A 16,819-nucleotide genomic window follows, 5' to 3' on the forward strand; every position below is an offset into this window, starting at 1 on the left:
TTAAGTCCCTCTGAAGTTCTGACAGTGAGCCAGATTAATGCAAATTTGTCCAAGTCCCTGAGAAGAGGCTGTTGAATTATGCCTTAAATACCAGATCATTTTCTGATTTTCATGTGTAATGTGTATGTGCTTAAAATTTATTGTGAGAAATAATATTTCTTACCAATTTTTCATCCACCATCTGCATAAGTTTTCCACTTGGCACAAATGTATTTACCATATTTTTCAGAGAACCCACTATAACCTTTAGCTGAAAAATAAATAAATAAAACGTTTACTAAAAGATGTAACGAAATGCTGACATTTAAGATTACCTTTTGGCTTACCCATATGTAGCTAAAAGAGATTGCTATTTGACAATAATATGTATATATATGTATATTTGACAATATTTCAAATATATTATGTGTATATATGTGTATGTGTATATATACATATATATATATATATATATATATATATTTTTTTTTTTTTTTTTGAGGCAGAGTCTCGCTCTGTCACCCAGGCTGGAGTAGGGTGCTGCAATCTTGGCTCCCTGCAACCTCCACCTCCCAGGTTCAAGTGATTCTCCTGCTTTAGCCTCCCAAGTAGCTGGGATTACAAGCATACACCACCATGTCCAGCTAATTTTGTATTTTTAATAGAGACGGAGTTTTACCATATTGGTCAGGCTGGTTTCGAACTCCTGACCTCAGGTGATCTGTGTGCCTCAGCCTCCCAAAGTGCTGGGATTACAGGAATAAGCTATCATGCTTGGCCTCAATTAATATATTAACACAGTAAATCTAATTTTATCTTTAAAGTGAAACTGATTCTTAATTATTTACATGAAGGAAAATGACACAAAGGGAAAGAAACTAAGGCAAAGTTTACAAAAAAGAACAAAGGTTACAGAGGAATGACCTCTTTTCCTCTATTATCATTTATTATATATGGCAGAAAGGTATCAAAAGCACAGTTTTAAACTATTTTGTGGGTAATTTCATGAAGTGTTCATTTAAAAATACAGTAACATTCAATAAAGTTAGAAATAAAAGATTTAATATGGAGTCTTCATGGTCCTTGAGGGGGAAATAAATAAATAAATAAATAAATAAATATGGCTGGGCACGGTGGCTCATGCCTGTAATCCCAGCACTTTGAGAGGCTGAGGCAGGCGGATCACTTGAGGTCAGGAGTTCTAGATCAGCCTGGACAACAGGGCAAAACCTCGTCTCTACTGAACATATAAAAATTAGCCAGTGTGGTCGCAGGTGCCCATAATCTCAGCTACTTGGGAGGCTGAAGCAAGGGAATTGCTTGAACCCAGGAGGCGGAGGTTGCAGTGAGCTGAGATCGTGCCACTGCACTCCAGTCTGGGTGATAGAGTAAAACTCTGCCTCAAAATAAATAAATAAATACAATAAAAAATAAAGAAATAAAAGATTTAACCTTCACAGCATACCATTGGTGCCTTGTCAACCATCAATTCATGCCATCTTTTGTAGGGTGGTAAATCAAGATTTATGGTGTACCATGGAACTGGACCTCTGTACCTGTAATGAGAGGGGTATCATCTTGAAATGTCAAAAGGGTTTTTTGTGAGGGTTAATTAGATATATCTATAAGGATATATGAGAGGCATATTCTTAACAGTGCAGAATCTGGTTACCCAAAACAAAATTTGCAAAGAAAGTTCATTCTCTACCTACTACTTCTAGGTTGAGAATACAATCATCAGTGGTCACAGAATCTTGGCATAGAATGACATAGTAGGGAAGGTTCATGTGAATAGGTTTTATGTGAAAAAAATCAGTTACGGCTTAAGAGCTCTAACCTGAATATCAATGATAGGAAATATCTGCCATTTTTCCCCCTTAAATGTCTGCAAAAATTTAGTCGAGGCTCTAGATACTTCTTCAATTGGTTTCCAGTTTCAGAATTCTCTCTCAGAGAGTCTAACACTATTGCCAAATCATTGTCTCTAGTGTTGGCTTCAGGAAGTTCAGGAAAAACCTTTTTTTTGAGACAGAGTTTCACTCTTGTTGCCCAGGCTGGAGTGCAATGGCACGATCTCGGCTCACAGTAACCTCTGCCTCCTGGGTTCAAGTAAGTCTCCTGCCTCAGCCTTCCGAGTAGCTAGGATTACAGGCAGGTGCCACCAAGCCTGGCTAATTATGTATTTTTAGTAGAGATGGGGTTTCTCCATGTTGGTCAGGTTGGTCTCGAACTCCCAACCTCAGGTGATCCACTCACCTCAGCCTCCCAAAGGGCTGGAATTACAGGCGTGAGCCACTGAGCTCGGCTAGGAAGATCACCTTTTAAGCCCCAGAGTGGCAACATTTATTAGCTTCCCATGATCAGCTTCAAGATCCTGCATGATTCTTTCTGTCAGCCATCCTAATCTTCCCTCCTAAACACCTCCTCTCTTCTCATTTTTCTGTACAAAGTCAAAGCCCAAGCCCTATTCTGTCATATCCATCCTCCAACTGCCTACTCTTTAACTTACATGCAGCAGTTTCTGAGGACACAGCAACATTCACTCACTTATCAATGGAGCTGGGCCATATTTCTGGTGGATGAATTCTACAACTACCTTTGTTGCTATAGGAACATTATTTTCTGGCTCTTGTTACTAAACTGAAGTAGCTTTTAAGGGTGTGCCATTTAGTGGTTTAACAGTATAAACAAACCTATGCCTAAAAATAACCATCATCTGTTCCACTGATCTGCTCCTGAGACTGGTAGGGTGACTCTGGTGTGTGCCACAATGGGACCAGTCTCCTAAATTGAAATGTTACCTAGACTTACGTCTATAGCTGGGGATGGGTTATTACCTGAAGTCATGAACTGTAGTTCTATTTATACTTCCACTGCCATAAATAATTACTTGTCTCTCTAAATAATGCTACAGAACTTGGGGCCCTGGTATATGTATGAAGTTTTATGAAACTGTTAACTAGCAGCCATTCAGGTTGTGATTTAGACAGAAAAGAAAAGCATACTCAATTTTGGAAACGTGCATTTAAGAAAAATCACAGTGAATGAATTTTGTTCTTTTCAAGTTCCCCATTTTCTTAGGAGCTGATATCGACATGAAATACTATAATACTTATATTCTAGAAAAAAGCTTTTAATCACAACAAATTAATTCCATTTCTGATGGACCACAATTTCACATGTAAAATTTTGTCTCACAAGTCAATGAGCAATTATCGTTCCCCATGTTACGGGCAGGTGTAATAGCCTCTCCTCTCCCTTCAAGGGTGCATTTAGATTTCTATGTCTAGCAGCAAAGATAACTCAGTGGCCTGCTGGAGCTACGCGTGTCGTGCCCATGAACTCCTATCAGCTGCTCCTCACCTCATAACAGCCAACCAATCCCAAATCATGCCCCTATATCTGCCATAAATTCCCGATTCTTTTTCTAGAGTCTTGGGTAGGCTCATGGATCTCAGAGAGGTGACGGAGAGGGGATGAATTCAACACCATCAACAGATAGCGAAGGGATTACAGTGAAGTGGGCATGATGAGAACCGAGAAACGTCTCAACCATCAAATCTGCACTAATTAGAATTTGAGAGAACTGGTTAATCTAATAAACAAAAATATTTTAATAACCAAAGCTTAGCCATAGTAACACATTTTACGTCTCATTAAACAGTTTTGTTTTGTTTTGAGATGGAGTCTCACTCTGTGCCAGGCTGGAGTGCAGTGGCACAGTCTTGGCTCACTGCAACTTCCACCTCCCGGGTTCAGGAGATTCTCCTGCCTCAGCCTCCCAAGTAGCTGGGATTACAGGCACATGCAACCATGCCCAGCTAATTTTCTGTATTTTAGTAGAGACAGGGTTTCACCATTTTGGCCAGGATGGTCTCGATCTCCTAACCTCGTGATCCACCTGCTTCGGCCTCCCAAAGTGCTGGGATTACAGGCGTGAGCCATCGTGCCTGGCCTTAAAGAGTTTTCTAAAACATTTCAATATTTAACTTCTGCACCTCAATTTACCATAAAAGAGTATCTATCTATCTTATAAGAACAGTGAAGACACTACATGAAAATGCAAAGATTAAAAAAACACTTAGCAACACTGGTATTCAATCAATGGTAGTCATCACAGTATATTTTCCTACTTTACTGCACATAAAAAAAAAATCTTTTAATCCTTTTTGAGATTTAATGTTTGCTATGTCCATGCTATTTATAGTATCAGTCACATAGGCTGAACCCACGTGGCTACCCAGGTGGCATGAAAACGAGGCCAAGTGAAAGAACACATACACAAGTAAGAGCGCAGGTGCAAGGCACCCAGGGAGCAGTGGGAAAGAAATGCTGAATGGACTCAGATGGATTCAGGGTGATTAAGCTCTCAGTTCCTTTAACTCCAGCACTGATTCGACTAGTCATGCTAGCTAAACAGGTAATCTCTTTTTTCCTCACATTTGCCTATGCATGCTGCCCAAGTGTATGCACTTAATTGAAAGGCATGATCTCACAGGTCCAGGATGACTGTTTGTCATTCAAAGGTACATAAATATCCACACTTACCTCCCAGATCTCAAGATCCATCGTTAGAGGTCAGAGAGGAGAAAGATGAGAGCAAAGCTGAGGCTTTTTGCGTAGAAAGCAGGGAAGTGAGGTAAAAAGAAACTTAGCAGCAAAATGAAGGCTAGGAAAGAAACGTACACGTCGTGTCTACGTAAAAATGTGTATGTGTTTAGGGGCATATATGTATATGTATGTATACATGCATGTACATAATATGTAGACATACACTCATGTGCACATGGCAATAAGGAATCAGTAAAATGCCCAATCAGGAAAGGTTTATTGTTTGCAGGGCATTCAATTTATAGACATGTGTAAAGTGCACTTAAAAGGGAGTAGGAAAGGCCTTAAACTTGGAAGGCACCTCATGAAACATTCAGAGAACTGGGGCAGTAAGACCAGCTGAGAGACACAATCAGTAAGGCAGACATGTCACCGAAGGCCAGGAGGATGGCAGTGATGACAGAAAGGAAGACTTGCAGAGGGCAGGCCATTGAAGAACGAGCTGGAATGAACACTGGATCCGAACAGCATCAAAACTGGTTTACAGACGCCCGCCACCACACCTGGCTAATTTTTCTATTTTTAGTAGAGATGGGGTTTCCTCGGGAGGCTGAGGCAGGAGAATCACTTGAACCTGGGAGGCGAAGGTTGTTGCAGTGAGCAGAGAGTCGCGCTATTGCACTCCAGCCTGGGCAACAAGAGTGAAACTCCATCTCAAACAACAACAACAAAACAAAAAACAACAAAAAAACCTGGTTACCTCGAAATTACTTCCTGCCAAATACTGGCCTCTTTCTACATAAAGGTGAGTAAGTCACAAGAATTTAGTTTATTACAGTTTCATGCAATCTGGGACAGAGGCTATTTAGAATACATAGTTTAGACAACAGCAGTACAATGTACATAATTTGGAATGTTGCAGAAACTGAAAATGTCATCTTGATACCACTTGATAGAGTTGTACTGTTTTCGCCTACAACCAGCAGGCTGCTTTCAGAGAGGGGGCAGAGTAGGAGAAAAAGATCACTGTCCCCTATACCCGGTCCTTCTTTCTTCTGTTCTGTACCCTGAGTCTGTGAGCTATTATTGTGTCTTTCTCACAGGCCCATTTAAACACTAAGGATTTGGAAGGACCAAAATCTAGACTAAAAATATTAATGCTAAACACACTGAAACATGATTCTGGTCCTCCTCTTAGGTGTTGCAATCCTGTTTTGTTCTTGATAGCTTTGTCATGCCAAGGTTTATTCTGAGAACGTTTCACACATGAGGTTCTATGCTTTTTGTTCCAATGTGATTTGGTGGTTTAGATCCAGGCACCACAGAGAATCACAGCCCATTTCAAACACAGCCCTTACATTTGTCAAAGATGAGAAAAACACTTAGTGGTAGATAGAAGAATTCAGTGGAGAATGAAAAGCCTTTTCTTTCCTATGATTTTGATAGGCTAGCATTGGGCATCTGAATTGAAAGATATTTTCATATTTGTCTAAGATCTCAGCCAAATGTATAATACACAAATCTCAGAAACAAACCTCTGTCACAGGATAGAAAACATGACTTAAGTTTTTATTCACTATCATTAGTTTATGAGAGATTATTACATAGAGGAAAAGACTCTGCAAATGTCAAAGGGAGTTTGGATATCTGATGTTTACTCACGTTGGTCCTGAAGGAGGATAGGTAGATTTTCTGCAGTCTTCTGTCCACTAAAAAGCAAAGAAAATTAAATTTCAGAAAATAACAAATGCTTGCTAATGGAATAAGCAATTTGCAAAAGTAGTTAACAATCTGTGAAGATAAAATCAAATCTGATTTTGCTCTTTTACACCATTTCAATGCCTCTTAAATTAAGTATTTTCCTCCAGAGAAAACTTCTAAAATCCTAAATCATTAAATGGATTTTCAGTTTCAATTCAATTTGCAAAGGTGCTAGGTGTTATAATTGGGTTCTCATATTGTAAATATATTGAGTAACAAACAAATGTAAGAAAGCAGATGGAAAATGTTTATGTTAGAGAGGCTGACTTAGCACTAAAAGTAAATAACCTGATAGGATGTATTATCTGAACTTATCAGCCATGTGTATTGCAACCTGTCCCAGGCTTTGCCTCCCAAACCAGATTTTCAGGGCACACAGCACAGGGCCCTTCATCATGTTTCCGTAACTTACCATCCCAGCCTCATCTCCTGACACTCCTCTTATAGCCACACGCAAGCACTACCTATGATCTCTCACCCTTGCATGCCTGCGCATGCAGTATTCTCTCTTGCTAGAATGCCTTTTCCCTACCTGGTGAACTTCTGGTTCTAACTTCTAAGATTCAGTTCAAATATTTTCTTTCTCACGAAGTCTTCATCTATCTTCCATATGAAAACAGTCAGTCATACCCTCATCTATACTCCCACAGCATTTGTACGCATGCTTGTCACCATGTTTATGACATTGCATTATATTCATTTGTTTGTGTCCCTTGTCAATACCAGACTCTGTACTCCCTGAGATGAGGACAGCCCCCAACACCGAGGTCACTCCCTGAGACAATGAAGGAATGAGATAGTTTTAGGGAGAGTTGTCCAAGCTTAGTAGCAAAAGGAGAATCTTCTCCTAAACTTATCAAAAGAAGTCCATACAGATTTATGATTCTTTTGTTACTCGTTCAACATAGCAAGTGTATATATCTCCTTTCCTCTAGAGAACCAATACAGTGAAAGTAAAATAATTATTTTTAAAAAGTATAAATCCACAATAAGAGGAAGTGGAGTAGGGAAGGAAACTCAGAACTATAGCTTGAACTCAGAAAATGTATCTGTTGCAAAGATGTGTAAGAATGGAGGTCTCACATCTTGTTTTAATTTTTGACAACATAGGGAATATATAAAGTAGGTTGACATTACCTGTGATTCAAACATTAGTTGTCAAATTTGCCTTACTGCAGTGTAAGTTTCTCATATATGTGTGGCTTTGTCTCGTAATTTTGGGTTGAATTCATTAAGAAACAATATCAAGGCCGAGCACAGTGGCTCGCACTTGTAATTCCAGCATTTTGGGAGGCCAAGGTGGGCGGATCACAAGGTCAAGAGATCAAGACCATCCTGGCTAACATGGTGAAACCCCATGCCTACTAAAAATACAAAAAAAAAAATAGCCAGGTGTAATGGCTTACTCCTGTAGTCACAGCTACTCAGGAGACTGAGGCAGGAGAATCCCTGGAACTTGGGAGGAGGAGGTTGCAGTGAGCCAAAATCGAGCCACTGCACTCCAGGCTGGGTGACAGAGCGAGACTCCATCTCAAAAAAACAAAAACAACAAAAAAAATTAAGACTGTAGCAAAAGCTGATTTCCAAAGTAATTCATGTTCAATAATAGTGGATGGGGGCAGTTCTTGTTTAGAAAAATTTCACTGTCAACTGTGAACTCAAAGACTGCAAAACTATACAGCTACTAAGTTATCTAATGGCTCTATCACAAGAGACATCAGGATATCCAGCCTCTATTTCTGACAAAAATGATGATGGTTACATCCACAAGAACAAATGAAGCTCATGGTTTACATTGTTGGTGCGATAACACCCGTGAGAGTCCAATATTTTCCACAAAGTATCTAAAAAGGAATACTATAATAAATAACCACAAGCCTTCAACACTTTGGATGTTCATAAGTTTTGTGAATTTGCTCAACTCAGTCTTTTTCTTCTCACAAATATTTTTACCACTGTCAGTTTTTATGCATCTTAGCAGATTCCATTTCAGGTTATACTGAATCATTATTTTCTCAACTTCTTTGAAAACATCCTCACCTACAGTTGTTTTACACAGATGATTTATAGAGGCTAGTCCTTCAGTCACTTCAAACTTGGCATTGATCATCTAATAAATATCAACAGCTGATCTGTATTGGTAATGTTGCGAATCAAGAAAAATCACTCAAAATCACATGCTTTGTTCTTTGATAGTGATGTTGCTCCCCAAATCCAGGATGACGGTTCTCATTTAAAGACATGGAAAAGAATTTCATTTGCCCACAATACTTCTGCTGCTGCAATCGAGTACAACGTAGTTAACCCGCCACTGGTAAATGGCTCTCCTTATTTTGCTAATAAATGAGCTACTTAGAGACTTATTTTGGTTGCAGCTTCATTTTATTTTTGAAAATTTGTAAATAAATTCTGCTGTGATGAGATACTCTGCTTTATATTTTCTTATTTATCTGACCATTATTTTCTTGCGAGTTGGGAATACTGTGATGAGTACGTAACCTGAGTGCTTAATTTTATGATCATGTTGTGGACCTAGGATCCTGCTCCATTAGTGACTTGCAGAAAGTTACACAGCTGGTGACAAAATCAGAGTCTATGGCTTTCCCTGCTCTATCAAACAGCTTCCCACAGAGATAATAAAACCAATGCCTCGATTTAATTCCAAACAGAATAATCTGCACTTAGTTCGGGACTTCTGATGATCACTAGAATCAACTCGGCAAATCAGTCGAAATGTAATGACTCCTATCCCTTTCAAATAATTATATTTGCATGCCCTGGGTTCCAAAGCCAAAATAAACATCAAATTACAGGCACATTTCTTACTAAACAACTGTGAGGAAAGTTGAAAATGCTCTGTCTAGTATTAGGAGTGAATTTGACCTGCCCCAGAGGTAAGAGGTAAAGGGTAAGCTGTCAACAATACATGTGGGAGTCTGAGGTCGATAACCACTCCCGGTTGCAATAAACAAACACGAAGTCGGCATACGATCTGGCGCAAGAAAACAGAATAAATGTGAGAGAAAATAAGAAAGGTAGCAGCTATGAGGCCACAGTACTTAGGGGCTCACATGGCATTAACGCCTGAGTCATTTACGCAAAAAGGTTTATTTGGGGGATAGGGTGGAAAAAGAACTACTTCGTCACCCCCAAAAAAGAATTCTACAGCGAGACACAGCTTCAAAACCCATAAATAGCCATAAAACAGAATTATAATCAATTTATTCAATGCTACTTAGTTTCTTACTATCCCCCAAGTTTAACTATACATAGCTGTTTTTTTTTTTTTTGAGACCGAGTCTTGCTCTGTCACCCAGGCTGGAGTGCAGTGGTATGATTTTGGCTCACTGAAACCTCTGCCTCCCGGGTTCAAGTGAGTCTCCTGCTTCAACCTCCCGAGGAGCTGGGATTACAGGCGCATGCCACCACGCTCGGCTACTTTTTGTATTTTTAGTAGAGATGGGGTTTCACCATGTCGGCCAGGATGGTCTCAATCTCTTGACCTTGTGATCTGCCTGCCTCGGCATCCCAAAGTGCTGGGATTACAGGTGTGAGCCACCACACCCGGTCAAGTATACATAGTTTTAATAACAGACAATTCTATTGAGGTAAGTAAAAATTTAAACAGATGACAGGTAAAGACTAGAAACAGATGACAGGAAGAGATATTATGTAGTCTGGATGGTATACGGTGTTACACCCTCCCACAGGAAACAAAATTCAACTTAGAATCAACTCTCTTTAACCCTTTCCCCCCAGTACCTCTCTTTCTCTTTCCCTCTCTCTCGCTCCCCTTCTCTACCTTTCTCACTGTCCCCCAGTTGTCTCCTAAGAGTGCAGAGAAGTGCTAAAAATCTGATGTTTCTCAATGCATTTGAAACTCTCTGGGGTGGATACAGTGGCTCATGCCTGTAATTCCAGTATTTTGGGAGGCCAAGGTGGGTGGATCATCTGAGGTCAGGAGTTCAAGACCAGACTGGCCAAGAAGGTAAAACCCCATCACTACTAAAAATACAAAAATTAGCTGAGTGTGGTAGCGCATGTCTGTAATCCTAGCTACTTGGGAGGCTGAGATAGGAGAATCGCTTGAACCCGGGAGGTGGAGGTTGCAGTGAGCCGAGATCGCTCCACTGCACTCCAGCCTAGGGATTGCTCCACTGCACTCCAGCCTAGGGATTGCACCACTGCACTCCAGCCTGGGACACAAAGCGAGGCTCCATCTCAAAAAAACAAAAAACAAAAAACAAAGGCTGTGCCCGGTGGCTCACGCCTGTAATCCCAGCACTCTGGGAGGCCAAGGTGGGTGGATAACCTGAGGCTGGGAGTTCGAGATCAGTGTGACCAACATGGAGAAACCCTATCTCTACTAAAAAATACAAAATTTGCTGGGCATGGTGGCACATGCCTGTAATCCCAGCTACTCGGGAGGCTGACACAGAATTGCGTGAACCTGGGATGCGGAGGTTGCGGTGAGCCACGGTTGTGCCACTGCACTCCAGCCTAGGCCACAAATGTGGAAACTCCATCTCAAAAAAGAAAAGAAAAAAAATACCAAAAACCTCTCTGGAAAATGTTTTTAAAAGAATGCCTGGGTCAGCAAGTTCTCTAATTTTTCTGGTTGACAGAAACTTAAGCCTCTTTGTCCTCCCCACTCATTAAAAGAAACTAATTACAGAGCTACTGAACATAACATTCTAAATAAATCAAAAATATAAAGAGAAAATTATTTCATTAAGGTCTCAATGATGCTCCATACCCCTAAAAAATGACATAATTTGTATAGCTCATTAAAATATTTGAGCCTTGCAGAATTAGGAGACCCTCAATGAAATGTATGCTTCTAATAATGTATTATAAAAGTCCAGAAAGCCATTGTGTGCTTGTCGCATTCAAATACTCAGAGACAATGAAAGATAATCTAAAGTATACAGCTCACATCAGTTTTCATACCTATTAGAAGCTGAACAACTCTAGCAAGACATTCAATTCAATTTTTGAATTCATCAACAACTATTTTCCAGATAAGATGTCACCTATAATGTCCTTGTATTTGTAACTCAGCAGAAACACTGAATATGAAGAGGCATGCTTCTTATGTGTGTAACAATTCACGTGAGCATGTGAATGTCTTCACTTGTCTTCTGGGCTCTGATGGGATGGCCTCCTATTACACTACTGATACTTAGGTCAGAGGAATGTGAATAAACCCTCCATGAGAGGAAGGACCTCATCTATCTCATTGGCTGATGCATTCCCAGGCTTTAGAAGAGTCCGGCATATAGCAAGCATGCAGTATTTGTTGAATAAGTAAACGGATTACACCGGTGTGTTCCTTCTTTGGAAGTAGGAGGGAAAAGCAGATGCAGTGCAATAAATTCCTAGGCCAGATAGGGACTAAGAGATTTCTGGCAACTGTGTGAAAATCATTGCTAAAGCTGATTCAATAGCTAATGTCAACAATGTTATAACTCATATGAGAAGCTGATGCATAAAAACAACTTCACTTTGGCAAGTAATTACTATGCCATTATATTTCATCTTCACACATTTTGTGAAGTGGCTCAGATCTGTTACTCAGAGCAGCCATCTCTCTTTTGTAGTTCCTTTCTTGCCGATCACCCTCAGCCTACTGCAAGCTATTTTTTGCCCCCAACACTGCTCTGGCCGAGGTAACCAATGTCCTCCAGGTACCCAACATCATAACACTATTGACATCTCAGTAATATTCAACATAGTTAATCTGTTCCAGTCTCTTCCCTGAGCTTCCTGTCACACACTCTCCTGGTTTTTTGTTTTCTTTCTTTCTTTTTTTTTTTTGAGACAAAGTTTCACTCGTTGCCCAGGCTGCAGTAAAGTGGCACAATCTCGGCTCACTGCAACCTCTGTCTCCCAGGTTCAAGCGATGCTCCGGTCTCAACCTCCCGAGTAGCTGGGACTACAGGCATGCACCACTATGTCCAGCTAATTTTTGTATTTTTGGTAGAGACGGGGTTCTCCCATATTGGCCAGGCTAGTCTCAAACTCCTGACCTCAGGTGATCTTCCCATCTCGGCCTCCCAAAGTGCTGGGATTACAGGCGTGAGTCACCATGGCCGGCCTCTCCTGTTTTAACTTTCGCAGTTTCTCCTCTTCCTGATACATACATGTGCAAGTTACTTAGCCTTTGTGTAGTTCTCTTTTCTTCTCTTTCTCTATCCTCTTTCTAGGTGATTTCGTCTGCTCCAAGGGTTTCAAATAATATCATAATGCCAATGACTCTCAATGTCTCTCTTCTGAGTGACAGTCCGAGTGGTCTGCTGGATGTCTCTCTGCCATGTGAAATTTAACACATACCCCAAATGAAAACGATCCTCATTCTTTAGCCCCCAAGCTTTCCCCTCCCCATGTTCCCTGACAGTGATGCTACTATTCGCCCAGTGAAGCAGTTCGGAAATGTGCAGGACACACATACCTCACTCCCTCATCCACACCCAATCCTTCCTTCTGCTCATTCACCCTCTGGACTTTTTTCTAGAACATCTACTTCTCTCCCTCATCCCTGTGCCACCATCCTTCAATGCACCCTGTTTTCTTTTGTGGACTAGTCTCCTCAGATCTACCCTTGCTGCCCTTCAATCCAGACTCATCTTTTTAAAGTGAAAATGTTATCCTGTCTAAAATCATCTAACGGCCTCCCAGCAATGGTTACAGATCCTCCCATCTTAATAAGAATTCAGAGATTTTTACATTAAATCTCTGAATCCTTATAAGAGTCTATGGAACCCTTGATGATGTCATCTGGAGCTCTCTCTCCAGACGTTTCTTGTGCCACTGCCTCATCATCTCCTTTTTTTTGAGAGGGAGTCTTGTTCTGTCGCCAGGCTGGAGTGCAGTGATGCGATTTTGGCTTTGTGCAACCTCCGCCTCCCAGGTTCAAGTGATTCTCCTGCCTTAGCCTCCTGAGTAGCTGGGATTACAGATGCGAGCCAACACGCCTGGCTAATTTTTGTATTTTTAGTAGGGACAGGGTTTCACCATGTCTGCTCTCGAACTCCTGACCTCATGATCCACCTGTCTTGGCCTCCTAAAGTGTTAGGATTACAGGCATGAGCCACTGCACCTGACCACCATCATCTCTTAAGAGGTTCCTAAAAAATTCAATAATGAAGAATAACTCAGGAGGACCTTAACATATTAATATTGTGAAAAACCTCAAAAACAAACAAAAAAATCCTTATAGATATTCCAAATCAAATGACCTTCGTTTGCAATTTAAGCCAGTTCTCATTATTCATATTTATCAAAAGTAGTTTTGAAATATCTTTTGTTACCATGAGGGTATAGTTTATTATATAATGACTCCAATTGAAAAACTGCTTATTCTTCTCAGACAATTAAGTCATTGAAATTTTGTAAGGTTCTAAAGGTCCTTCAGCCCATGGATCCCAGGATTTTCCAGGCCAGTAAAAAAAATTAATGAGGTTTTGTCACAGGAGGGTCCAAACTTTTATTCGACCAAATGAAGATGTTAAAATAAAACAAATCCCATACGCATAACACATCCACTTCTGCCATTAGTTTATTTTTAAGAACATGTTAGCAACAATGAAAACTGGAAGTCCATACAATCAGAATAAAGATTAATATTCTAAATTAATAATTTTAGTTTTACATCCTTATTTTTCTCAGTTCATTGAAAATTTGTGAAAACAGCTTCCCAAACTGACACCAGTGACCACACTAGACTTCGATAACTGCTGTTCTAGACAAGTACTGTTATATCCATTGAAAAGTTATTGATTCTTCTGAAAATAGCTATTAAAATACTTTAGCTAGAATAAATAAAGCTATTGAGAAAGAAGAAAAAACAGCCTCCAACAACCAAAACTGCTCTCACTTCCACAGCTACACCTCAATGTTATTACAAGCTGATCTGACACTCACGGCCAGGTAAGCTCTGTTTTCCTCCTGGACATTAACAATCTCACTGATACCTAACTCAGATAAGATTATTCTGAGATGTGACGCAATGAGACAAATTAATGTCACTTGAGGATTTTGTCCAAGCACAGACAAAAACAAGGACACTGCAACTCACAAAGCATCAAACATCCCCTTCTCTTGCTAAAAAGAATGATTGTTATTTCTTTACTTAATCATAGAATTCCCCCCACTTTCTAAAATCATTCTATCTACAGCAAAGCCTGGTTCCTTAGTCTTACCCCAAATCATGAAACCGAAGTTCAAATTCTGTAATGGGTTTTTTTTCCTACAACCTATGGTCGCTCATGGTGTGTGTTTTCCTTTGCCTCAAAGAATACTACACACAATTTGTTCAACTCATGGTGTGTTCCTGGCGGTCTTTGAATAAAAGGCCCTGATAGTATCAAAATATCAAATTCTTTCAAAATTCCCATAATACCAATTACCCTGAAGCAAATTAATTCCCTACCCACAGTAAAGCAATTTTATTTGATGGCCTTTCAATCATGCCCACATGTATGTACTGTGTATTTTCCTGTTACAGGAAAAACTGTATATACTATTCTGGATTCTACTTTTATTTACCGAACACTTTATCAGTTTTAATGGCTGAGTCATATCCCACCATGATTTGAAAGAATTTCTCCTTACAGGTATAAAAGAAGAGAATGCACATCTTGCTTCCACTTTCTACATCCTACCTAAGCTATTCAAGACCATCTTCATCTAGCCTCAGGCCAGATGCGCTGGGTTCCTACTTATCCGATCTATTGGCAAAGACAAACGCAGTCTGATTGCTTTATAAAGAAATGAATTATGAAAGAGCGCTTGGGCATGCTTCAGTAAACAACAATGTGACCTCTGGCTAAAGATTTTCTCACTCTAGGTCTACTTCCTCTTCTATAAAACGAAAGAGTCACGCTCTTCCCTCACTGTCTCTTACAGTTAGGAAGTCCGTGGCCCTGTCCGCCATGGGACAGGCGATCCCATGACTTGGGGGCAAGAGGCCACCGGGGGGGGCCTGAGGGGCCTGCTCTCGGCCGGTTGCACCGCCCCGACTTGGGACCAATCAGCTTCTCCCAGGGCCTTGAAGGATCCTGTGCTGAGCTACTGAACTCCTTCGGGAGAAAGCACCTGGCCATCAAGCAGTCTGTCGCTGGACTGAGTAATGCACACAGGTCGACTGAAACATTTTATTTAAATAGTTCAAAATGCAAGGGCCTGGAACTGGTTGTTCAAGTACACTCACTCAAATTTGAGGATGTGTGAATCACACCCAGGTATCCTGCAGAGATTAGGATTTCTTTTAAAGGTGTTCTAGTTCCAGGTAGCACGGAATCAACCGACGACGGGGTTCACCGGCCCGCTTTGTACCCACACCCCTGTGCACAAACCAGAGACCCACGTACAGACGCTGCCCGGGACCAGGCGTTCCGCGTCCCCGCCCGCCCCGCCACACCTGCGCCCGCACCTGCACGCCCGTCTCCGTGCCCCGGCTCAAGCTCACTCACCGGCGGCGCGTGCTGCGCCACGGCACAGCTGACTGCGGCAGCCAGAAGGACGAAGGTGACGACACTCCGGCCCAGCATCGCTCCAGCAGCCAACGCCGCCCTCCGGATACCCGCACAGGCAACAAGAAGAGTCGCCTGGGCCTGGCGCAGGCCACACCCACCCCGCCGCGTGACCCGCGACCGCACCATTCCAGGCGGTGGCGTGGGGGGACGCCCGAAGGAGGCGGGACTGGGAGGAAGGACGGGGCTTTTCAATGCAGAGAAAAGGGCGGCGGAGAGAGAGTGAGCATTCCAGGCTGGTGAGGGACCCGCAGAAAGAGAGTTGCGCTCGCCTCTGGCGCGCTGCGTGATCTATCCTCTTCCCCTCGACCAGTGCGGGCAACGGTCGGACCCAGCTGGAGCCCCGCCCCGTGGGTGGGGCCGGGAGCTTCACCCGGACACCGTCGCGGGGGGCGCTTCCTGCAGGCGGGTGCCGCCCATCTCGGGTCCCCAAGCACCCTCAGTACCCACGAAACGGACCCAAAGAGTCTCAACACCAATGTAACATCCCACCCTCACCCATCTTTGCCCTCTGAGGAAAGCAAGCCCGAAATGAGTTGAGTTATTCATCCCCACCGCGGGGTCAGGGACGAGGAGCAGTGGAGTGGCGGGAGAGGGAGAGAGAATCGAATCCAGTCAGGTCCTCCAGGTTGTGGGTTACCCACTTGGGCTTTCACAGCAGAGCTCCCAAGTCCCAGAATTGGGGCATCGGTGACGCGCATAGACTCGGGTGGGAAGGCTGGTGGGACCCGCGAGCCCTCTCTCCGTGCCAGACGCTGCCATTCATTCAGTGGCTGTGTTTCCTCCTAACTGGCGGAGGACTTGGGTTAGCGGAGCTGAGCTCAGCCTGGGAGGAGGCGGACGCGACTAGCTCGGGAGGGGGACTCACTTGGCTTTCGTGCCATCCGTGGGCGCAATCGCGCGGGTAGGTGACCGGGGTGGATTTCAGAGTCCACCAGGAAATCCTGCCCTCTGGGTTGCACTTCCTCGTTGAGCCTCTGACATCCCAGCAATGT

General features: G+C 42.2%; 1 protein-coding gene across 1 annotated transcript in view; it reads right to left on the bottom strand.

The window, feature by feature from the left end:
* The window catches only part of ASAH1 (N-acylsphingosine amidohydrolase 1), a 30,312-nt gene extending 14,418 nt beyond the window's left edge, over positions 1–15,894 (bottom strand). The window contains exons 1-4 of the mRNA XM_021665116.2: positions 15,765–15,894; positions 6,193–6,239; positions 1,445–1,535; positions 164–250 (exon numbers count right to left, since the gene is read on the bottom strand). Coding sequence (XP_021520791.2) covers positions 164–250; positions 1,445–1,535; positions 6,193–6,239; positions 15,765–15,842 — 303 coding nt within the window. The 5' untranslated portion in view covers positions 15,843–15,894. The remainder of the gene's footprint in view (positions 1–163; positions 251–1,444; positions 1,536–6,192; positions 6,240–15,764) is intronic.
* Between the last annotated feature and the right edge of the window lie 925 nt (positions 15,895–16,819).

Source organism: Aotus nancymaae, unplaced genomic scaffold (assembly GCF_030222135.1).
Source record: "Aotus nancymaae isolate 86718 unplaced genomic scaffold, 86718_ANA_hifiasm-v0.15.2.pri h1tg000079l, whole genome shotgun sequence".
Taxonomy (NCBI): Eukaryota; Metazoa; Chordata; class Mammalia; order Primates; family Aotidae; genus Aotus; species Aotus nancymaae.